Raw genomic sequence first — 24,332 nt, forward strand, 5'->3', positions numbered from 1 at the left:
CATCCCAGTGTTTATTGCAGCATTAGCCAAGATTTGGAAACCACCCATGTGCCCATCAGTAGATGAATGGATAAAAAGGCTGTGGTACATTTGCACAGTGGAACACTATTCAACTGTTAAAAAAAAAAAAAAAAGAAATCTTACCTTTTGTGACATCATGGATGAACCTGGAGAGTAATAGGCTAAGTGAAATAAGCCAGTCAGACAAGAACAAATGCCATATGATTTCACTTAATATATGGAAAGTAATGAAAAAAAAATAACTAACAACATGAAAACAGACTCATAGCTACAGAAAACAGACTGGCAGCTGTCAGAGGGGAGGTGGGTTGGGGGAGCTGGGTGAAAAAGGCGAAGGGATTAAGCAAAAAAGAAAAAAAACAACTCAGACACAGACAACACGGTGATCTCCAGTGGGAAACCAGGGTGGGGAGGCAGAAGAGGGTAAAGGGGGGATAAACTGTGACAGAGGGAGACTTGATTTAAGGTGGTGAACACACAATACAGTGTACAGATGATGTATTATGGAACTGTACACCTGAAGCCTATGTAATTTTAACAACCAATGTCACCCCAATAAATTTGACTTAAAAATTAAAATTAAAGTATATGATTACAATGAAAAAAAAGTGTATGAAGGAACTACCAGAAGAGCTGAAAGAGGAGTCATAAAAGGACTACCCCTAGGGGTAATGAGGTAGGGGGTAGGGGCAAGAGGTCACTTATTTCACCATAGGTCATCTGTATTACATGATGTGTTATGATGTTATTACTTTGATTTAAAAAATTAAGGCAGGAAGAGAATGACTATTAAAAGACAAAAGCCTATGGATTGTACCATATGTTTTTCAGAGCAAATGCCCCCATGTGAATTAGCTACAAAACACTCAGTTAGGTCTGCAAACAGAAATCAAAGGGTTCCAGGCTCTAACATTATTGATGGCTCTTTCCAGCAGTCCAGCCAGGCTAATGCTCTCCAGTGGAGTGAAGCTAATGTTGCTGGTAACAGAAAGGAGCAGTTTTGTAGATGACAGTGAGGCCTGTGTGGCATCAGAGAACCATTAATGTCTGCTCTCAGAGAGAGTGCTAGGAGATGATAAACTTGTCCCTCTTATCTGTGGCAAGTTTGTGGCCATGCAGACAGCAGAGCAGCTAAAGAGGACTGGCAGCTCCTCGGCTTTTACTGGGAAGGAACAGAACTGGCAGATTAAGTCTCCTGAGTGCCTGTTGCACGTGAGGCACAATTAGCCCTTGGACAGTCCGAACTGAGGCAATTGTGGCAAAACGTGACAGTGCAGAACCCAGGCTGGTGGCCAGACCCCTACACACAGCCACGTCTTTAACAACACTTCTAGAAGGGGATCTGCCCAGGCTATGAGTCTGAAGAATGGCAGGGCCTCTGACTTGACCACTGGGTTTTGAGGGCATTCCCTCCAAGAAAGGTGCCCTCACTTATAAGTTACCCCTAAAACAGAATCTGGGGAACTCTCAGGCAGAAAAATTAAAAATCGATTCCAAATAGGATTGCACCCAGGAACCAACAGTATGGTTAGAAAACAGAGCAGTAACAGGACGAGTCCCCCAGGTCAGAACTGAAGAGAAACATGGACATTTGAGTGAAGATCCTTTTAGAACATATCTTACCTCTATTCCTTGGGGCTTCATCAAGAAAGGCTTTGGATGCATTTATTTGGGTTGTATGGTTTATCTTGTAATATCTGCCTACTCTGACAATAATTACATTTCAAAAATTGTTTAAGTAGCAGTGGACATATACATTTAAATATAAAGGTTCTTAAGCTCAAATAATACTTTATGTCCTGTGTAAAGGATTTCTTGATTAGGAAAAAATAAGCCTTTATCTTCAAAACACAACAAAATAAAAAAGAAACAAAATGAATTGAGCTACCATATGACTTAGCAATCCCTCTTCTGGGTATGTACCCAAAAATTTTGAAAACATTTATTCATAAAGATATGCACCCCTATGTTAATTGCAACATCATACACAATAGCCAAGACATGGAAACAACCTAAGCATTTTTTGACAGATGATTGGATAAAGAAGATATGGTACACATAAACAGTGGAATACTACTCAGACATAAAAAGTGATGAAACATTGCCATTTATGACAATGTGGATAGATCTTGAGAGTATCATGCTAAGTAAAACAAGTCACATGGAAAAGGACAAGAATGACAAGATTTCACTCATATAGGGGATATAAAACAGAAAGCAACAGATGAACAAACACACAAACTTATATCACAGACAATAATATGGTGGTTACCATGGGGAAGTGGGGTGAGGGGAGAATGAAGATGGATGAAGATGGTAAAGGGGGTCAAATATATAGTGAATGGGCCCTGGCTGGTGTGGCTCAGTGGATTGAGCACCATCCTGCAAACCAAAGGGTCATTGGTTCAGTTCCCAGTCAGGGCACATGCCTGGGTTGCAGGCCAGGGGTGCATGAGAGGCAACCATGCATTGATGTTTCTGTCCCTCTCTTTCTCCTTTCCCCTCTGTTTAAAATAAATAAAATATTTTTTTAATTAAAAAAAAACATGGTGTTGGAAGGAGACTACACGTTGGGTGGTGAGAACACAATGCAATATGCATGTGCTGTGCTATAAAATCACACACTTGAAACATATAATGTTATTAACAAATGTTACCCCAATAAATTTTTTAAAAGAAATTATACTGAAATATATATATATTACATTTTAAGTGGAAAACAACAAATAATATGCAAAGTTTCAAACCATAATCATTGAACTTCATTTGTTTATAAAACAGCCAATTTACAATTTAATATAACATATAACCACAAAAAATGTTGCTTTTATAAAGTATATTTTACCTACTTTTTTCTTCCTCAAACCTTTTGGCCCATCATTACACAAGAGAACAAAGACCACCAGGCTCACAAGAAGCTTCATATATTGCACTTGTTTTTGCTGATTTATATGATTATTTTCAAGTTTTCAGGCACATTGCCTTAGCTACGTTGATTTTGGCAAATTCCAACAGAGAAGACCACAGAAAAAGTGCTTACTGAGAAAAAAAGTCAGGTCCTACCTCTATTCAATTACAGTGTGACCTTGGGCAAGCCCCTGCGCCTCCCTGGGCCTCAGCTTCCTCATCTGTGAAGAAGTGTTGGGCTGGCAAGGACACAGAGGGGCCCAGCAGAGATGATACAGATGAGTAGAACAGCCAGGTGTCATGCAGAAGGAAGCAGTGGGGACCCTAGAGACTGGAGCACATGTGCCGGCTTAAAGGGGGCACCTACAACCTCACTGCCACCCAGAACTATGGGCTCAGAGTTGGCCAGCTGTTCTGGGTTCTCATAAGAGGTGGAAAACGGTTGTGGTTTTTGTTTATTTTGTTTTGTTTGTAAGAATTTCTTAATTTAGCAATCATTCTAACTCAGAAAAATCTCTTTTGACCCAAAACACACTCTTCCCAGCCACACTGTGGGCCAGCAGTTCGCAGCCTCCAGGCTGGGCCTCCTCTGGGAGGAGAGCCCCTTACTGGTGTCACCCTGTGCCAGCGCTGGCCCTGCAACCTGATATGATAGGGTTCTCCAGGCTCCAGCAGCTGCACACATGGTCTCTTCACCTCAGGCTTGAAACCTCAGAGCCCAGCGCTCTCCTGTTGTGAGGTCGACTAGAAGGTTTTTTTCTCTATTAGGAAAAAGGTCATTTCTCTTTTTCTGAGTGACTGGCAAGTAAATCAGGACTTTATTCAAAACAGTTCTAAAATATCTATGCCATCAAATTTCTATTACTTCTAATACCATGTGCTAAAAGATCAAGTTAAAATCATGACCTTTAGGTACTTCATGAAACCTTCTTTTTAACTTTATTGAGATATATTTTGCATATCATAAAATTCATTCAGTTAAAGTATACACTTTTGTGATTTTTAATGTATTCCCAGAGCTGTGTCACTGTCACTAGAATCTAATTTTAAAACATTGTCAACACCCCCCAAAAAGAAACCCCATACCAAATAGCAGTGGCTCTGTCTCCCTGCCTTATCCCTGCCCCTGGCAACCACTAGTCTGCTTTCTGTCCCAGTAGAGTTGCCTGTTCTGTACATTTCACATAAATTAATAGGTGCTCCTTTCTGATCAGCTTCATTCACTGAGCATGTTTTCAAGGTTCACCCACATTGTTGCATGTATCAGTACTCATTTTTTGTTGCCCAAAAATGTTCCATTGTTAGAATCATTTACCTATTCGTTCATTAGTGGAAGTTTCTGTTATTTACACTTTTTGGCTATTATGGATAATGCCATGGTGAAAATTCACGTACAAGTCTGTTTTTTTAATATCTGGAATTTTAAGAGGCAAATGATGGGAATGGATTTTTTTAATCCTCTCCTGAGGACATGTTTATTGATTTTAGGAGTGGAAGGGAGGGAAAGAGAGAGGAAGAGAAACATCGATGTTAGAGAGAAACACCAATTGGCTGCTTCTCGTACATCGCCCAACCTGGGACGAACCCACAACTTAGGCATGTGCCCTAACCAGAATAGAACCTGCAGCCTTTCCGTTTATGGGATGATGCTCCAACCAACTGAGCCACACCAGCCAGGCCCATGTACAAGTTTCCATGTGGACAAATATATATTTGTTTTCCTTTGGGATATTTCTTGGAATAGAATTGCTGGCTCAAATGGTTTTAAGGACCCACAGAATTATTTTCCATGGTAGCTGCACCATTTTACATTCCCACCAGCAATATAGGAAGGCTCCCTTTCTCCACATCCTCTCCAGCACTTGCTTGTCTGTCTTTTGTGTGATAGCCATCCTAATGGGTACGAAGTGCTATTTCATTGTGGTCTTGATTTGCGTTCCCCTGAAGACAAGTGATGTTGAGCATCTTTTCATGAACTTCTTGTCTAACTGTATATCTTCTTTGGAGAAATGTCTATTCAGATCCTTTGCCTATTTCTAAAGTGGTTATTTACCTTTTCATTGTTAAATTATGAGTTCTTTAAAATAATCTGATACAAGTCCCTATGAGTTTCATTTTTGTCTCAAATTTACTGCTCCAAATATTCTACTTCCTCAGATAGGAAACGATTCTAATACAAGTGGAAAACAGTATAAATAACAATTTTTTAAATATACCTATTAGATTTTATCAAATTTTGACCATGTGATGCTAAGGAAATTGGGTGTTTCTTTTTTTCTGTGATCATATGGCATTTCAACTAAAATAATTCATAAAGTTACCTGTTCAATCCCAAAGAATGTTCTAGGTTTATTTTCTATTTTTGTTTTGTGTTAAACATGCTAGTAGCTTACCCGTGGTTTCCCAAAATAAAAAAGTGTTAGATTGAAAATATTTGCAAACTGGGTTGACTAGTTCTAGAGAGGTGAGTCTCTGGGTCACAGAAGGACAGTACAAGGAAGAGGATTACATTGTGGCTACATTTTACACTACAAGTAGTGCCATTTAAATCATTGTTAAACGAAAAGCACTTCTATCAATAGAATATTCTCTGTTATATCCTTAATCTTTGAAGAGAAATCAATAAAAACCATAACCAAAAATTCAGACAAGAAGGGGAAAACTTAGTTTTGAATCTCATCAATAAATTACGTTTACAAAATAATCCAAAAGCCATTATAGGTTTTTTAATTATATGAATATACATTAAATATTTTATTTATATTTAATTATATAAAAACCACAAACTACCCTCCCCAAAAAATAGGAATAAAAATCAAGATTCTAAAAAAAAACATCAAGAGGCATGCCAATCACATATTTTCTGAGCACCTTGTTTTTCATTTTGATGTTTAAGTAGATAAAGAATTTCTCTTTTTCATAAGGCTTAGCCAGGCAGGATCATTTTCTGCCCACAGGAGTAAGGAGAGGCATCTGAAGAGCTGAAAGGCAAAAGTCAAATAAAGCCCATGACTGCATCATTGTCTTGATCCAAAAAATAACCCAAGCAATGTTTATTGCTACACAGTGCTTCTCAAAATAGCAGCCCTTGAACACTGGTGGTTTCCTGAACCCAACAAACCTGTGAAAGTTTATATATAAAGTCAACAGCTAGATAGGAAAAGAGCACATTCACCCTACTCTTTAAAATCAATCAGAACAGACTCTGTCTCCCGTATTGTAGAGCGCATCTTAGGTTTCTGAAAAGCAAGAGAACAACTTTTATGGCATCCAAAATTTAGGAGAAAACGCTCCAAACCACATGCAAAGTGGTTTTAGCCTTTGATTCCCACATTCTCCAATGTCATCCAACGGGAGACCTATGGGAGATCCCCCCTCTGCATCCTCCTGACACTGGTCTGCATTCTTACAATTTTCTCTTTGGGTCTTTTACGATGATCGGAAAAAAATTCAAATGAACCAGAGTTGTTATGATCACACAGTTCTTTTCACAAGTGTTATTTTTGATATTGTAAAGGTCAGGATTTCTGTTTCACATATATTCAGTTAATAGAGAGCAATGGAATTATGTGTAGCTCCTGGACTAGGAAAGGACAGGGAAATACAGTGCCCTCAATAATCTCCCAGCTGACTGGGAGGCCCAGACAGGGAACTCAGAAGTTGACTTCAGACGGGGGTTTTCGGAGGGGTGGGCTCCGAGCTAAGCACAGACCGTGGCAGGCCCTGGTGATGGGGAAGTGAGGGAGGAAGCCAGTCCTCCGCAGGCCTGCTCGCAGCCCTGCTTACTGCCCAGGGAAGGCCGCGGCCCGCTGCCCAGTTTGCCCCCTTCTCCCCGCTTGTCGGACACCAATATCACACTCGTCCACCATTGTTTGCAGATACTGTGTTCTCATAAAACCATCGCATAGCAAATTTCCACATGTTAGAAACATAACTAATTTTTATTTCAGTGGGGGAAAGAATGTGCATTTCTGAGCCCTTGAATTAATGACCAGGATAAATACTATGAAAATGGACCAGTTACTTAAACAGTGAGCACTGGTATCATGACAAGGTGGTTTCCCTTCACACGTGACTCTTCAGTATGACTGTCTGCCTACATTCCTTTGGCTTTTGTTGTTACTAAGGGTACATGTAGGCTTATCCTCAACAAGCACAAAATGCAAAGCTCTGTATTTATGTAATTCACTTATGTACTTATGTGACTCACTTAGATATTTATGTCATTCATCGCAACTCACAACGTAGGCCTCGCACCAGCAATGTGCGCATCGCCTGGGAGCTTGCTGGAAATGCAAACCACAGGCTCTGACTGAATCAGAGACTGGAAGTGCGGCCCAGGAAACTGCGTTTTAGCCAGCCCTCCAGGGGGCTCTGATGCACACTGGAGTTGAGAACCATGGCCGTAATTAAACCTTTCTTGCCAAAAATAAAAACAAAAAAAATAGCAAGAAATCATCAACACTAATGGAGCACAGGGTTATCTTTTGTAAACTAGCACAGCAGGAAAGCTGTGAGAGGGGAACGTAAGCATGGAGACCAACTAATCAAAGTCAGAGAGGACCGGTGGCCACCAGAGTCACGGCAGCTCTCCCTCACAAGGCACAGGACCCACAGGTGACCTCTCAGAAATGTGAAGAAACGTTTTGTCCACCGAAGGAGACAGAGAAAACTCGCTGTTAGTAAAACCAAATTCCTTAACCTCGAGTGAGCACATCTCCAGGTGTCATTAGATGGCCTTCAAACACTCAAAAAATTTTTATCCCAGAAAGCTTTCCCACACTCAGCCTCTTTTCAGCCACAACTTTTGGAGGTGTCCTTGGATCTTGTTCTGGAGCGCACGTGCTCACCATTACTCTTCTTTTCTTTTCCAGTAAGGGGTTACCTTCCAGTTCGACGTTTACCTTGGAAGAGGGGACCATCTACTTGACTTCTGAGCCAAATGCTGTGGAGATAGAGGATGATAACGCCTCCGTGCTCGACGTTTATTTAGTAAGTAGTTTTCCATTTCTTTCCCTTCCCTGCTGGTTTACACATGCACTGAGGTCACAGTTTACAGTGAACAAGTTCTGTGAGGCCAGGCACGCTTGGGTGTTAAAGGAGACAGGGCAGCCTGTCACTTCTACAAACAGTGCGTCTTTCCACAACCCATCATTTATGTACAACATTACATAAAAGCATGTCTAGGCCAACATGCTAAATCACCACATGTAATAAAAGGACAGATCACTTAATGTTGAGGCAAAGTGGGGCTCCCAGGTGTTATTCCCAAAGTCACCTCTTCTACGACTCAGCTGTATCCCTGTGTGCATGAGTCTTCTTCACTTGGGGAGACCGCCTTGAAAAGTTGGTGGCCTGAGAAGCACAGAATCGGGTTGTGGGAAGAACCTGAATTCAGCACCACGAATCCTGGCTCCCTCCCTCTGTTGTCACCAACCAGCTGGGTGATCTGCGCAGGAACCTCTCCAGCTGTGCGTCCTTATTTGCCTGCCCAACCCACCTCACAGGCTGCTTGGGGGATCGTGAGTGATCGTGCATGTGGACACCCTTCCGAGTCCATCAAGTTGTCTCTAGAGGCTTAATTGAATTGTTAGGTGAGGCCTAGAAAGAGACTCCAATGGCTGGAGGGTAAAATTTCCCTGAAAACCACACCTCGCGCTCCTTCTCCACAGCCTTGTACAGCTGCACCAAATCTCATGCAACAGGGAAACATGGATTTGGAATTTTCCACTTTTTCAAGTTGTGCCAAGCCTGCGCCAGTGCACCACATCACTCTTAGTGTGCAAGCTGGACGCCGGGAATCGACGCCACTGTCTCAGAGTAGCACATCAGCACACCCCGTTTCATGCTTCTCCATGCTCCCCAACGTAGCACTGTCCTTCCTAAGTGTACTCTGTGGGACATAGTTACCCAAAATGTTGATCTTCAGTGCACAGCCCTCTCGAGTCTTCCCATCTCCCCTGGAGTAAAACCCAGGCCTCAAGGCCCTATCCAGTCTGGTCTCCCCTGCCTCTCCGACCTCCTCCCCTGCCTTTGGTCTCCTTGCTGATGCCGTTTCAGCCATACTGGCCTCCCTGGTCGTCCTCCCTGGTCGTCCTCCCACCCACCAAGCATGTTTCTGCCTCAGGACCTTTGCATTTGGTATCACTCCCTGGACACTGTCTCAGCCTCCCATACTTGTTCCCTCACTTCCCTAAGGTCTCAGTCCAAACATCTCCATCTCAGACAGGTTTCCCTTGACCCAATATATAAAACAGAAGCCGCCCAAAAATACTATGGAAGGATTATTTTTACAAGCCCTAAATATCCTGGTTATGGCACACAGAATTTTTTCTCACTAAGCAATAATACTCCTCTCCACAATTCCCTAAAAGTAAGGTATAGAGTATATTGCAAAATCTTTACAGAAGAGTTCATTCCTCTCTATGACCAAGAAGACAGGGAATTAAATAGGGAAAAAATGTACAGTGTTTTCGGGGATCTCATGGTATGTTTTGTTTTATCCAAAAGCAGATATTACATATCAGTAGAATTTTAAAGTAGGAAGGAATTACTGATCGTGTAGTCTATTCCCCCTCTCATTTAAAAGTGCATGTTATATAATCAGTGAAAAAATTACATTTTATTTCATTTTGTAAATAAAAACTCCGATTTCTGCCAACCTGGTGAAAAATTATATCTTGTCCCAATTAGCATCTCTCTGAAGAAAAGTAGAAATCAAGAAAGCTGAAATGAAAGACCAAGTGAAACTTCACCTTCATGAGCGAGGGCTCAGGCCACTTGTACGTTTACAACAACCAGATGTGCGCCCCCTAGGGGCACCCGGTTCTCCTGAATGGAGCTCAGACCACAAGGTGGTTCAATGGCATTGCTAGTACCTGTTCCTTATCCCTTATGTCTGTGGTAGAAAAGTTGTCTTATTAATTATTGTATTTGTTCCTCCTTGGTACTATCAGTTTCATTTATGAGAACACTGCTAAATATTTATTTGGTTTTATTAGTATCAAATTTTATTGTTTTATGCCTTTGATATTGAAAGCAGAACATTTCAGGAAAGGATGATACTTGCCTCCGAAGCCATAGGCAAGAGCTACAGTGTTCATCGTTGGTTGTGTGGAGAGGACTTGAGGACCAACTAGGGTAAAAGGAATCATGGGAGTTTTAGCTGAAAGAGAGGGTGGTAGTGGTTAGCTGGCCAGGGTGCTCTGCTGACCAGTCTTCCCAGAACAGTTTTTGTTGTGGTTCAGAAGCACTGGAGGACAGAAAGGGAAGGGAGAGTGGAGTCAGGCCATGGAGGGAGTAACAAGGCAGTGGAAATTCCTCTCACCAAGATTAGAGAGAAAAGGATCTAGCCTAATTTTATTTTGTAGCTAATAGCAATAAGCTGTGAAACACTTTGGAGCTTTTCCTGCATGCCTGGCACTGTCCTAAATACTTTATACATATCAATTCATTTAATCCTCATAACAGCCCTATGAGGCAGGTATGGTTGCTGGCTTTGGTTTGTACACATAAGCAAGTCAGGCACATGGAGGTTATGCAGACTGCAGTCAGTGAGCCTGGAGGTCACATCGGTGGAGACGAGCCCCAAGCCACACTCATAACCTCTGCCAGTCTCGGGAATTATGCTTCCTTTGCAGTAGACAAATGACAGCTAGAGAAGTCAAATGATGCATCAAAAAATATATGTACAACAAGGTAATATGCCATGAAAAATAGAGGAAAAAGGATACAGAGACAAATTAGAGTTAATAAGCATTGCTTATTTTTAAATTTCAATACAGAATGTGAGAGTTCAAGAAGAATGGTGAGGGCGACAGTTTGGTATTGTTGGGAGAGCACAGAATTTTGAAGAAGAGGAGGCAACTAAGCACATAACCACGCACCAGGCCGTCCGGTGCTTTTCTTCTGCTCGCTCTTTCACACAGGCAGGCCTCAGTGTCCGCTCCTGCGGATGAGGATGCTGAGGCTCGCCAGCTCGGCTCTGAGCTGATAAGAGGCTGAGCCAAAATTCCAGGCCAGCTCCTACGCAGACTTGGAAACCGTGCAGTACGCTGTCTCTGTGCTTGTTACTGGTGATTGATACCAGTCTCATGTTCTCATAATGCTTTTGAAAGTGACAGATGGATCCAAAAAGGAAGGAATGGCAGTTTTATGTTGAGAATAGTTTTTGTAAAATTTCACTTTCATTACCGTTTCCTTCCTATTTTTTTGTAGTTCTAGTACTGCCATTCTTAAACCTTTAGTTCTCAGGACCCCTTTATACTATTAATTATTGAGGATTCCCAAAGAGCTTTTCTGTATGTGAGTTCATAGTTTAAAAAATTTAAATGAGAAAAATTTTAAATATTTGTCATTATTCAAAATAATACTTCTATTAAATGTTAAATAAATTTATATGAAAATAACTATATTGTCCAGAACAAAAATAAATTTAGTGAGAAGAGGGGTGTTATTTTTATTTTACATGTTTGCAACCTCTGATGTCTGACTTTATAGGGGCTAGAGTCTCCTATGCTTCCACATTAGCCTGGGGCAGTACGGCCCGTCCTTGCACTCACATGTACAGCCGTGATGGGGAACGGGCGTGAAAAGGCAAATAACACCTTAGTATGAATGGGAACATAGTTTCACCTCATAGATCCCCGGAAACAGTACCCCTCTAGTTGTTCTAGTCCTCGAACTCATTCCTGTCACCTGTTGGAAACCAAATGGGACATAGATTAGAGAAATAGGCATCTGGATTCTGTGCTTGTCTCTGCCTCTCATTAATCATGGCCCTTGAGTTAATCATTCTTTGGGGGCCTCGATTTTCTCAACTACAAAATGGACCATAGATCATCTCTAAGACCCCTTCCAGCTCTGACCAGCTGTGCCCCATTCTAAATAACGAGGAGCTGCAGATGGAAGGTTTGTGCAGAGTAGCTGTAGTTGTTTCTCCAAATTTTGCTGTCTCATCACATAATCTTCCATAAACCTTCACCGTAGTTAAACTTAAATTTTATGGCAACACATCTAGAAAGTTCTGCACCATTAACTTGTAATTCCAGGTTATGTTTTCCTGCTGAAGACTTTTATTTTTTATTTTGCACGCTCTTCCAGATCTGAAAGGATGCAGCCCACCGCTTTCCCTTCAGTGTGTTTATTCGCCGTAACACTGTGAGAGAGTGAGCCGAAAAGCTGAGAAGGGAAACCATCTGCCCTCTACCTTTGTCTCTCCTTTCTCTTGAAATAATTAGACTCCTCTTGATCACCGCCGTCCTTACCTGAAGGGCCCTAGGAGGCTCTGTGGTGACACTGTGTTCAGAGTTGTCACAAACGCAGTCACATTTCTCTTGTAATGTTTTGTCTCCTCTCACATACAGCATTTCTCTCTTAACCTAATCCCCTGGTGCTGTTGTTTGTACTAATGGACAACACTGTTTCTATCCCTTTAAAAACAGATGATTTAACTCATATGGTTTATGCACACCAGATAACATCTGAAATTTCCTTTTGTTTTTTTTTAAGGATCCACTCACATTATGTGCATGTAAATTAAGCCAGCTATCTTGCTTCTTCCTGTGATTTGACATGAAATTAAAAGATAGGGTACCTTAAAAGACAGAATTGTTCTATCATCCTTACTAAAACATTTGGTTCAGGCTCCTAGCTATTCAGCACTGCTTTGAAAAGGCCGTTTGCCTTTATACTCTAGAGTTTCAGCCTGTCTGAATCATTTGCAAATATTCAAATCAAGGGAGGTGTTTTAGAAGATAATTTTATCGAGTGACCAAAGATGTGTGTTCCATTGAATTTTGAGTTGATGACATAGATTAGGGTATTTAAAAGAATGCAGCAGAAATTAGCAGGCTCTATTGATTTAAAATGGGCAATCATGCAGTTTTCATAATAGGGATAGATTCCACTGTTTGAATAGTCCCTGATGTTCTAAGGCACTGACAGTAGCTGTTATTTTAGTTCCTAAGGCAGCTTCGTTGCCTGGTGTGAGTGCAATTTTGTGTTAGTGGGAAAAGGAACAACTAACAAAGCCATTATAGCTGAAAAATGCCATGGGTGACTAGCAGGGATGGATGGGTAAGTGGGAGATACAAGATGGCTTTTTTAATAATACAGAAATTTGAAAGATGGCTGCCACTCAACAGTGACTTTCTGGCCTCTATTATTTAGTCCTGAGGAAATGCCCTTCTTTTTTACACTTTCCATATTAACATCTTCTCAATAAGAGGATGTTAATCCTCCAGATATGTGTCTCTGCAAAATGGCTGTTTGAAGTGCAAAAATAGCTATGTGCAAGGGAGAAGAAACAGTTAAGCCATTTTTTTAAGTCATGCTGGTGCTGGAGATTGGCGCGCTGACGTGCAGCTGTTGGACGGCTTGATTACCGACTGCGTCTTTGGGGTGGTTAATAATACTCTTTGATCGTGGGCGACAGGCGGCAGAGAAGCGAAAATGATTTGAGTTAACAGCTTATCATACTATTATGGATGAGAAAAGCCTGAGAAAAAAAAGAAAAACATTTTAAATTAGGTCATGGGGGTCTTACAACATTCCGTGGAACTTTCTGACCAGAGAAACTGCGTTTCTGGATTTGATCCCGTTGGCACTGAGGATAAGGGCATACATGCAAACTACCAGGTCTCTCAGTCACTTCTTGTCTGTACCAGTGTTGGTTGCAACGAGGGGTGTTTATTTGACTTAGTGGCAATTCTGTTGCTTCTCAGCAGAGAACTAGATTCTCCACCAACCAACCAAAAAAAAAAAAAAAAAAAGCTGCTTAGGTTTTTGCTAGACTTTTTAGGAAGAGCAAAGTGGGAACAGGAAAATGCTACCTTTGGCTTGTAGAGCGTTTAACCAAAATGCTACTTCCTTCTAGTATCTGGCCATTTGTTCATAAAGGGTAAAATAGGGCCCATTTCTATCTCCAAAAATGCTTGGCCCCCTTCATTGCCCAAACAGGGTTTTTGTGGAAGAGCTGAAACCTGAATCCCTTGGCCTGAGCCCTACCACACCCAGAATTGATTTCTACACTGAAACGAGAGACGCAAGCTTCCAATTAGTGAGGCAAAATGTCGGTCTAGATTAGGAGGCCACCCGTAGGATTTTTTTTTTTAAACAAGCAGCATTAAACCACTGTTTAAGGATTAGCTCAGGGAATTGGAGCTGGAGTTACAAAAGCATGCTGGGTTTTCCATTAAATTAGGCCCACGGTTAGAGATGGAATGACAGCCTGCAAGGCTGGGGCAGTTTTTCCGTTTTGTTTCACCCTAGCGTCACAGGGAGTTGTGGCCTCCTGGGCCAGCTTGGTTCCCTCCTCCTTCAAGGCCAGTTCTGCTCTGCAGCTTGGCTGGGTCTCCTGTCACCTCCAGCCCAACCCCACAGGCAGCCCCATCATTTTCACTCCTTGCCTCCGAACACTGGTCCCTCTCCCCTGCCCACCGCCTCCAGACTCTCCCTGTCGCTCTCTTTCTGGTTTCCATTTTCCTCTCCTCTCTTGTCATGGAAAGCCCGTGCTTGCTAGTCCCCTGAGTCTTTCCAACTCTTAGATAAGTGTTTGAGAAAGAACAGTCTCTAATGGTGCAAACTTGGGGTCTGCAGGAAACAAACAGCAAACTCAGAAGGAACCAGATTAGGAACAAACCCGAGTTTTAGGGAAAAGCAAGTTCAAATCATGCCGTGGGCCCAGTGAACAGGGCTGTCCTCGCTCCTACCCTTCGCTTTCCCGGGATCTGCGGGGGACGGGGAGAGTGTGGAAGAAGGGAGAATGCAGCAAACACTGCACACTTAGGGAAAAATAAGGCCTCCCTGAGCGGGGACCTGAGGGCTGAGCCTGTGCTGGGCCTCTGCCTGTGTTACTCTGCCAGGGCTGCTGGAACAGAGAGCCACATGTGGCCCAGGGGGTTCCAACAGCGGAAACCTGTTGTGTCACTCTTCCGCAGGGCAGACCTTCTAGGTCGAGGTGTCAGCAGGGCCCTGTTCCCTCTGAAGGCTCTGGAGAGGCTCCTTCCTTGCTTCTTCTAGCTTCTGATGGCTCCATGTGTTCCTCAGAATTCTCTGACGTGTGACACTTTTATCTCTGCCTTGTTCTTCACATGGCCTTCTTCCCCGTGACACCGATGCCCTCTCTTCTTCTCATGAGGACACCAGTCATTGGAGTCAGGGCCCACTTTAGTCCAATGTGACCTCGTCTTAACTTGTAGATGTAATTGCATCTGCAAAGACCTTATTTCCAAAAAAGATCACATTCCAAGGTTCCAGGTGGACATGCATTTTCAGGGGACACTACTCGGCCAACTGCACTGCCTGACTCGAGCCTGTGGGTTACTTTCACTTTGCATGGCCCCATTTCCCCACGCACTTGCCATCTCCCTGGCTAAGTAACTGTGAGGTTGGTTAGATCTTCCCAAACTATTTTGGATCCTAACAAAAAGGTGCCACATATTGAAGAAATGAATGTATTAACACACACAGTCACTTGTTGGGTACATATCGTGTGTTAGAAATAAAACCTCAGAGGTGGACCAGGGCGTTGGTATTTTCAAAGGCTCAGCACACATCCAGGGCTGAGGTGTGGCACTAAGCAGGTGGACAGGGTCCTTCAGCCCTGAGCAGCCTACAATCCCCTCCTGAGATGGTTGGCCAGCGAGCTCTGCTTTACCCTAGAGAAAGAAAATATGTACTTAATTCCGAGGTGAACCCAGTAGGTTCCTACCATACAAGTTTATGCTTTGGGCTTGTGACTGTGTTCCTGGTTCCTGCAGTCCCTACTGCCACCTACTGGTAGGAAAGTGTCACTGACCAAGGCGGATCCCAGGTTGAAGTCCTTGAACTGAAGCCTGATTAAGCTCAGTGGGCTGTTTCCACTCTGCGTCCTCTCACCAGGGGCACATCCTTCGCATGTCCAAGGCAGCTCCCTCGGACAGGCCCAGCATCTTCTACCTTTCAGGTTGGCCTGGAGGCTACTGTTCCAGTCAGACACGGAACTCAGGGTGCTCATCTTCCCTGGGCTGTATGGCTGCCTTTCTCCATCCATCCAGGCCGGTTCCCCCTGAGCCTCTTTGAAAGGCCTTCCTGGCAGTGTGGGGATTCCACACAGAAAACGCTCCCTTCCACTGGTTAGGCAGCAACTTTAACAAAGTCTCAACCAATGTAAGTTGGAAAGAAGCCTTTTCTTTACTTTCAGTCTTTGAGAAGTCATCCCTTATAGCCACTCAACTTCTAGGTAACTACCTTTTTAAGGAACCCCCTAGAGGGGATAGGATTCAGTAGTATAATAAAATTCAGATACACAGGGTGGGGCAAAAGTAGGTTTACAGTTGTCTGGATGGAAAATAATATGATAATAAATAATAACAAGAATAACCTCTGTGTTTCACATACTCACAACTTAAACCTACTTTTGCCCCACCCTGTCAAGTCTTTTTTTTTTTTAATTTAATTTTCTGAATTTCAGTAATGGCTACTGCGTTTGTTTCCCAGGGCTGCCATAACAAAGTCCCACACACTAGGTGGCTTAGACAACAGAGATGTATCACCTCACAGCTCTGGAGCCCAGAAGTTCGAGACCACGGCCTCGGCAGGGTTGGCTCCTCCCGAGGGCTGTGCGGGAAGGATCATTCCAAGCTTCTCTCTCTGGCTGGTAGACCACTGTCTTCTCCCTGTGTCTTCACACTGCCTTCCCTCTGCACGTTTCTGACTCTGTGTCCAAAGTCCAGTCATCCTGGACTAGGGACCATGCTGACGATCTTATTTTAACTAGATTACCTCTGTAAAGGCCCCACCTCCAAGCAATGTCACCTTCTGAGATACTGGGGGTTAAGACTTCAACATAAGAAATTTGGGGAGATGATTTAACCCCTAATGGTTAAAAGTACTAAAAGGAGAAAGGCTTGATGGAGAAAAGCTTTGAGTTTCTACCTTTTAGACTAGCAATTTCCAACTGGTTTGCTGCAAGAATTTTGAAAACATGAAGTACTTGACTATTTAGTCAGGGGCACTGACTTCTTTTCCATTAGATTGTCAAATTAAAAAATGACAACAGCCAACACAATAGCTATCTGGGCCAAATAAATCAAAATTATACTTGGTGGGATTTTTTTTGTCATATCAGCAAAAAAAGATGATTTCTTTTGGTGTGCGGCAGAATTTTAGTCATTAGTTTGTGTGTGCTGTAAGATGAAAAAGGTTGAAAATCACTGCTCTAGACCATGGCCCGGAGCTGTTGGCATCTTCTGCTTTCCTCCTGCGTGTGAGAGAGAGCAGCCAGTTGCCCCATCTGAAGGCAGTGCCCCTGTTTAAATGAAACCAGGCCCATGTTCCTCCCCACGACGCTTTCCTAATGCAGCAGAAGCAGGGTCTGAAAATTCAGTTGCAGCCCCCAGGGCAATATGATATATTAGATAATAAGGTAGCCATTTGGGTTTACAATTAGCAGAAGTCACTCGAGTGCTGGAAAGTCCTCGGGTAGACTTGTCAGCCAATATAAATCACTGATGCCCTCAGGCTTCCCTTGGGTCTTTGGAAAACAAATTAATCAGGCAGGGAACCATGTTAAAATATTGCTCCTGCACTAACGGTTTTGAAATGAGAGGCCGTAATCCTAAATCCATCCCATGAGATGTCCGAGATGAATGCCAGCTTTTTTCTTGGGCCCGTTTGCATCACTAATCTATCTGCTGGTCGGTATGGGCAGCTTCGCTAGGGCCTGTGGAGGCCGGCAGGAGGCCTGGCATTCCGTGTGCTGCCAACACTGCAGACTTCAACAAACACTCTCCCAGATCGGGCACGACATGGTGTCTTCCTCTGAACTGCACGTGCCCCTCAAGGACCGTCCACGTCCCACCTTCCGCCCCGAGGATTGCTAGTGAAAGGCCCGCAGTCCCTGGCCTTTGGGAAAGAGTAATTTCACCTCTGATACCGAGTCTAAATTTTTTAAGTGCCAAGGTTGGAAATTGGAACCTAGGTTTCTTTAAGTTCCCTCCATCTCTAAGGTCCCAGAGTGGTGAAGTCTGACTCCATTTGTATGTATCCCATGTCCCAATTTCTACACTGGCGTGTGTAAGTTGTTCTACCATCTAAGAAAATGATGAGCTTTGGATTCCTGCTGCTATAGGACAAAGAGAAATCCCTGACTCCAATCTGTCCCCCAATGATTATGCCTTGTAAAGTAACCCCCAACTTGAGGTAGGGATGAAAATAATAAAATGTGAATATAGACCCTCAGGTGAAAGGAAAAAGACTCAGGACTGCCCAGGGTGCAATGGTGGCTGCTTCCTCAACACACCCTGAATTTCCAACATGAGGCAACCCAGTGACCCAGAGAAGCAGGGGGACTCCAGAGCTAAGGCCAGGCTTTGTGAAAGGTTTACATGTGTGTGTGGTGATGTGGAGTTTAGACTGAAATGAGCGGTGAGGCGGGGCGAGGTGAAGTGCTCTCAGGGCACCGGAAGGAACATGGGCCAAAAACGTAAGAACAATATCAGATGGAAAGGAAACAGAGCAGGGCCAGTGAAAGCAGGAGTCAGGGATTGCTGATGGAAACAGGGGCTTGGTATGAGAAGAGGAAAAAAGGACTTACTGCCTATGATAGCCTGGAGAAAAATTGCTCTCCCCACAGGTATTTTGGGAAGGAACTTCAACTGAAAATCCAAATAAGGAGGTGTTTGGACACTAAAAAGGGAATGATTCTGTTTTTGTGGGGTCCCAAGGATGAACCCAAGGTAGTTGTTAAAAAAGAACATCACCCCTGAGGGTTAGGAGCTGGTGCAATGGGGAGACCTTGTGGACTCTTTAGTGCTGATTATCTTGGCCCATCTAACTGTCGTGAAGTTGTGCCTCCTTTCAGCTCTGCCCTAAGATGCCCTCACACCATTCTGGGTCTAATGAAATTCTGTTGACTAAATATAATTGTTAGATGGTGGGTTGAGGGGTATGACACTAGCAGCCAAGGTGTGTCAGAGAAAAGACTGAAAGGGGTGTGGAATGGGAAATGACCCCAGGAATAAGACCTCTGAAAAGAAACCTCTCACCTTTGATGCCCTGCCTGTGGCTCAGAAAAGTGAACTTAGACCCTCCAAGTTGAAAAGACCATCTGGAAATACTCCACTTTTGGGGTCCCCTGGGGGTACCTGGCTTCCCCATAGTGCAGCTCACCCTCAGAAAGGGCTTCTTGGTTAGTGAACAGGCTGCTCTTGATTTGCCATATTCTTTTATTTTTCTGTGTTCCTGTTTTAAATCAACCTAATATTGAAAAAGCTTTGTGGTCTTTAACCACATGCGTACATTATTGTGCAGTTTCTCTTGAAGAATTAAGCACTTGAGTTTCGGTGACAGTAAAAATACACCTGGTCTCTCCACCACACACAGACACCTATGTGGAATAAATAACCCTAGTAATTAAGGTCACAGAAATACCTAAATACTCTTAGTTTTTATGCCAACTATTATCACACCTTTACCTTCAGGTCTCAGGATTTAAAACCCGTCTTGGATCTCAGAGCACACCATGCATAGGAAGCCGCCCTGGCACCTTTGTGGACAAGGTGTGTGTGTACCCACGGCAGTTCAGTTGGTGACAGAGCCAAAATATCATTCTGATGATCTGTCATCCCATCTCTGGTATCTGGCTGGGCTCTCTTGCCAAAGCACCAGTTCCCATTTCTCTTCCTAAAGCCATCAGGTCAGGAGAGGGTCGAATCGCAGTTCAGCCCAGAAGTGATTACTGTTTTGGGCAACAATACCTGAAGAGCCCACCATGGTGTCAGGGAGCTGGAGGGACTTCCAAATGAACTGCACTTTAAAGAATAAACGCAAGCTACCCAGTGCCCTTCCTAGGGTAGACAGCTGACTGTCCTGTCTCTTTATTGATGGACTTGTGGGCTATAATTTGAAGGAAAATTATAGTACATTTTATACAAAAGATAGAATTGTTCTGTGCAGACTTCTCACTGTGACCATGTTTACAAGCCTGAAGACACTGTGCTTGTAGATCCCACAAAACACTAAATTAAGACCTGTCAGGCCATCTTGCCTTATTAGAATTATAAGCCAGTGCAAAATGGGCACTTTCGTGTAGCCAGCTGTGCCATCCCAGGATTACATCACAGCACGCACACTGAGTCGGCAGTTCACCCCCAACTCCGACGTTCTTATACCCCGGGGGTGAGAGTGGAATGTTGCATACGTCTACAGGAAATAGAACATCTCAGTTTAAAAAAAAACCAAAACTTAGTAAATTAAAGGACTTTTATGACCAGAGCAGGAAATGACTCATTATTGTTTTTTTTTACTGAATTATAAATTTAGCCAATTTTGTGAGGTACCAAAATTGGTATTTTGATACTGGTACCAAATACCATTGGTATTGGTATTAATATTTTAATACCAAAATATTAAATTTCTCTAAAGAGTGACTTATTTAATAGGAACTAACATTTTACAATATTCTGAGTTATTAGGTAGTATAAATTTACAAACAGTATTTAACTTAGGAATAAATTAACCAAAGAGGTGAAATACCTGTATTCCAAAAACTTTTAAGACATTGAAGAAAGAAATTGAAGAGGACACAAATAAATGGAAGGATATACTGTGTTTGTGGATTAGAAGGAATAATATCATTAAACTGGCTGTGCTACTCAAAACAATCTACAGCTTCAGTGCAATCCCTCTCAAAATACCAATGACATTCTCAGAGCTAAAATAGCCCTAAAGTGCATATGGAATCACAAAAGACCACAAACTGCCAAAAAGAGTCTTGAAAGAAAACACAAAGAACAAATCAGGAGGTATCACACACTCTGATTTTAAACTATGCTACAAAGCTGTAATCATAGAAACAATATGGTACTGGCACAAAAACCAACACATAGATCAAGAAAACAGAATACAGAGCCCAGAAATAAACCCTCACTTATATGGTCAATTAACCCATGACAAAGGAGGTAAAAATATACACTGTGGCAATGACAGTCTCTTCACCTAGTGGTATTGGGAAAACTATACAGATACATACAAAAACGTGAAACTGGATCATTACCGTCTACACCATATACGAAAATAAGCTCAAATGGATTAAAGACTTAAATATAAATCCTGAAACCATAAACTCCAGGAAGAGAACATAGGTAGGAAACTGATACCAATCGGAGTGATAGCTTTGTGGACATGTCCCCTCAAGTTTGGGAAACAAAAGCAAAAGTAATCAAATGGGATTTCATCAAACTAAAAAGCTTCTGTGCAGCAAAGGAAACTATCAACAAAACAAAAAGACCACCTACTAAATGTGATAACATATTTGCAAATTATATATCCAATAAAGAGTTGATATCCAAAATATATAAGAAACTCATATAATTTAATAACAAAAAATGTGATCAAAAAATGAGCAGAGGACATGAAAAGACACCTCAAGAAAACATAAAGATGGCCAACAGGCGCCCTGGCTTCTGTGGCTCAGTCGGTTGGAGCATTGTCCATACACTGAAGAGTCTTCTGTTTGATTCCCAGTCATGGCATATACCTGGGTTGTCGGTTCTATCCCTGGTCAGGGCATGTGCAAGAGACAAGTGATTGGTGTTTCTCTCACACACATACCTGTCTCTCTTTCTCTCACCCTCCCTCTAAAAGTTGATGAGCAGGTCCTCTGGTCCAGATTTTAAAAAAAAAAGGCCAGCAAACATATGAAAAGATATCCATCATCACTAATCATCAGGGAAATGGGAATCAAAACCACAATGAGGTGTATCACCTCACACCAGTCACAGCGTCTACCATCAATAAATCAACAAGCAAGTGTTGGTAAGGATGTGAAGAAAGAGGAACCCGGCACACTCTTGGCAGGATTGTAAATTGGTGCAGCCAGTATGGAAAACAGTATGATGTTTCTCAAAATATTAAAACTAGAGCTACCATATGACCCAGCAATTCCACTGCTGGGTATTTATCTGAAAAATCCAGAACACTAACTGGAAAAGATATATGCATACCTATGTTCATTACAGCATTATTTACAATAGTCAAGACATGGAAGCAACCTAAGTATCCATCAATAGATGAATGGATAAAGAAAATGCAGTACATATATACAATGAACTATTATTCATCAATTAAAAAATGAAATCTTGCCAACTGCAGCAACATGGGTGGACCTATGCTAGAAGGTATTCTGCTAGTGAAATAAGTCACACAGAGAAATTCAGATTCCATTTGGTTGCACTTATATGTAGAATCTAAAAGAAAATCGAAACATAAGAACAAACAAAACAAAAACGGACTTATAGACACAGAGACCAAAGGCATAGGTGCCAGAGAGGAGGAGGATGAGGGGACGGGTGAAAAAGGTGAAGGGGAACGTAGTCAGCAATATTGTGGTAAGTGTGTGTGGTGACAGATGATTACTAGAATTAGTGGGGTGATCACACTGCAAGGTATGAAAATGTCAAATCACTATATTGTACACCTGAAATTAATATAATTATAATATAACTAACTATATAATATTATACCAACTATACTTAAAAATAATATAAAATATTTTTTTAAAATTTGCAAACAGCATTTCATAGAATCTCGTGGTTGGAATGAAACTTGGTGACCATCTGACACAGCCCAGCTGTGACTGCCGCGTCTTCCCTACTGGCCGCCACCGATTGAGTGCCTCCCGGGTACCGTGTGAGGACACAGCTTTCTGCCTCGGCTCTACTGCCTCACCCCCAGGCACAGCAACTGCCCCTCATTTTTTTACTCTGGTTAGAAAGCACTTCCAGGTTAACGCAAAACTGGCTTCCACACATTGTCCTGATTCTGGTCTGGGATTCACTTGTCTCACCCACTAGGTCATAGCAGATAGCAAAATGGACCCATGTGCTGGGGAGGGCATGAGAGTGAGTATCAGGATGCTTGATGGGGGGAAACTGGTGGGGATGAAGCTTTACCCCTCTACTCACTTCACACATTCCGGTATTCCATCTCCCACCCAGGATCACAGCCCTCTGTGCCACCACTGTCGGTGAAAGTGTCACACTCTCAGGTATCCTGGGACTAACCTCATACCTAACCCTTTATTCCCATGGCTAGCCTGTAGATACTCAAAGACAACTATTCCGCCCCATCTCTGCAACTCCTACTTTCTAGAGCAAAAAGCCCAGGTCTTCCACCATTTCCAGAGTCCTGGGTTTGGCGAGCCCTTCACTGGTGGGTTTTCTCAGGTGTGACTCAGGCCCATCAATGTCCCTCTCAGAGTCTGGCACTAGAAACCAGACACAGAACTCCAGCCGTGATCTGCAGGACCGGTAGAGCAGAACTATCACTCACTTTTGGGTTTTGGTTTAAGAAAGCAGGACTCATATCTAAGCAGCAGGACCTTATCATTTTATGTGGGTTTTTATATCGCTGATTGATATGTACCACACATCAAAGTGACCACGCTGAGCCTTCACAACATCCGTCCTGTCCTGAGGGTGCGGGTGACTTCCCATTTGCCCGGTGCTGCAGCTCAGAACTCCAAGCACTTGAGCTATTTCTGAAAGATATTTTCTGAGTAATGATTTGAGCATGTTATACATTTAAGCAGGGAAAATTCCCTAACAGATTAATAAGAGGGAACAATTTAAACTATCAAAGTGATAAGTTAATAAAAATTACAACAACTGGCTCAAATTACATGATAAAATACTCATTTTTAAATAGATCTTGCCCTGGCTGGTGTAACTCAGCTGGTTGAGTGTCATCCCACAAACCAAAAGGTCATTGGTTCGAATCCCAGTCAGGACACATGCCTGGGTTGCAGGTTTGGTCCCCAGTCAGAACACACATGGAAGGCAACCAATCTATGTTTCTAATGATGTTTCCCTCTTTCTCCCTCCCTTCCTCTCTCTCTAAAATAAATACATAAACTTTTTTAAAATCCTGTATAAAAAAGTATCCTATTTGACATAGTTTCTAATAATTTTTGGAGTCATTTCAAACTTTCATTCGAGCCTTTTCAGCCTCCAAATGAAGGTGATCCAGCCCCAACATTCCCCACTACTACTTTGGGGGTACTAGCATATGCCAGGCACTGTGCAAAGTGATTACACACACACACACACACACACACACACAACCCCTCCAAAATGGAATTCATTTATAAAAAACTGTGTATTCTTACATGCTTAAATTTAGTCACCTTCAATCTACTCTCCATTTGATGTAATACAACTATTAAGACATTTTTTCCACTGTTCAAAATGGTTTCTGAACTCATCGATTTGATGCCTGTTAGTGCTTCTGCCAGTTTTTCTTTCACCTCTTCCATATACACAAAACATTTTCCTTTGAGGACTTTTTTTCTTCCAGGAAAATGAAAACAAGTTGCTTGGGGTAAGATCAGGTGAATAGGGAGGGTAAGGCTTGGGGTCATGCTG

The 24,332-nt window shown here is 42.5% G+C and overlaps 1 protein-coding gene across 2 annotated transcripts in view; it reads left to right on the forward strand.

The window, feature by feature from the left end:
- The window catches only part of PIP5K1B (phosphatidylinositol-4-phosphate 5-kinase type 1 beta), a 323,321-nt gene that overhangs the window by 297,481 nt on the left and 1,508 nt on the right, over positions 1-24,332 (forward strand). For both annotated transcript variants that reach the window (XM_028508340.2, XM_036021727.1), the window contains exon 14: positions 7,803-7,920. In XM_028508340.2, coding sequence (XP_028364141.1) covers positions 7,803-7,920 — 118 coding nt within the window. The remainder of the gene's footprint in view (positions 1-7,802; positions 7,921-24,332) is intronic.

Source organism: Phyllostomus discolor, chromosome 3, assembly GCF_004126475.2.
Source record: "Phyllostomus discolor isolate MPI-MPIP mPhyDis1 chromosome 3, mPhyDis1.pri.v3, whole genome shotgun sequence".
Lineage (NCBI taxonomy): Eukaryota > Metazoa > Chordata > Mammalia > Chiroptera > Phyllostomidae > Phyllostomus > Phyllostomus discolor.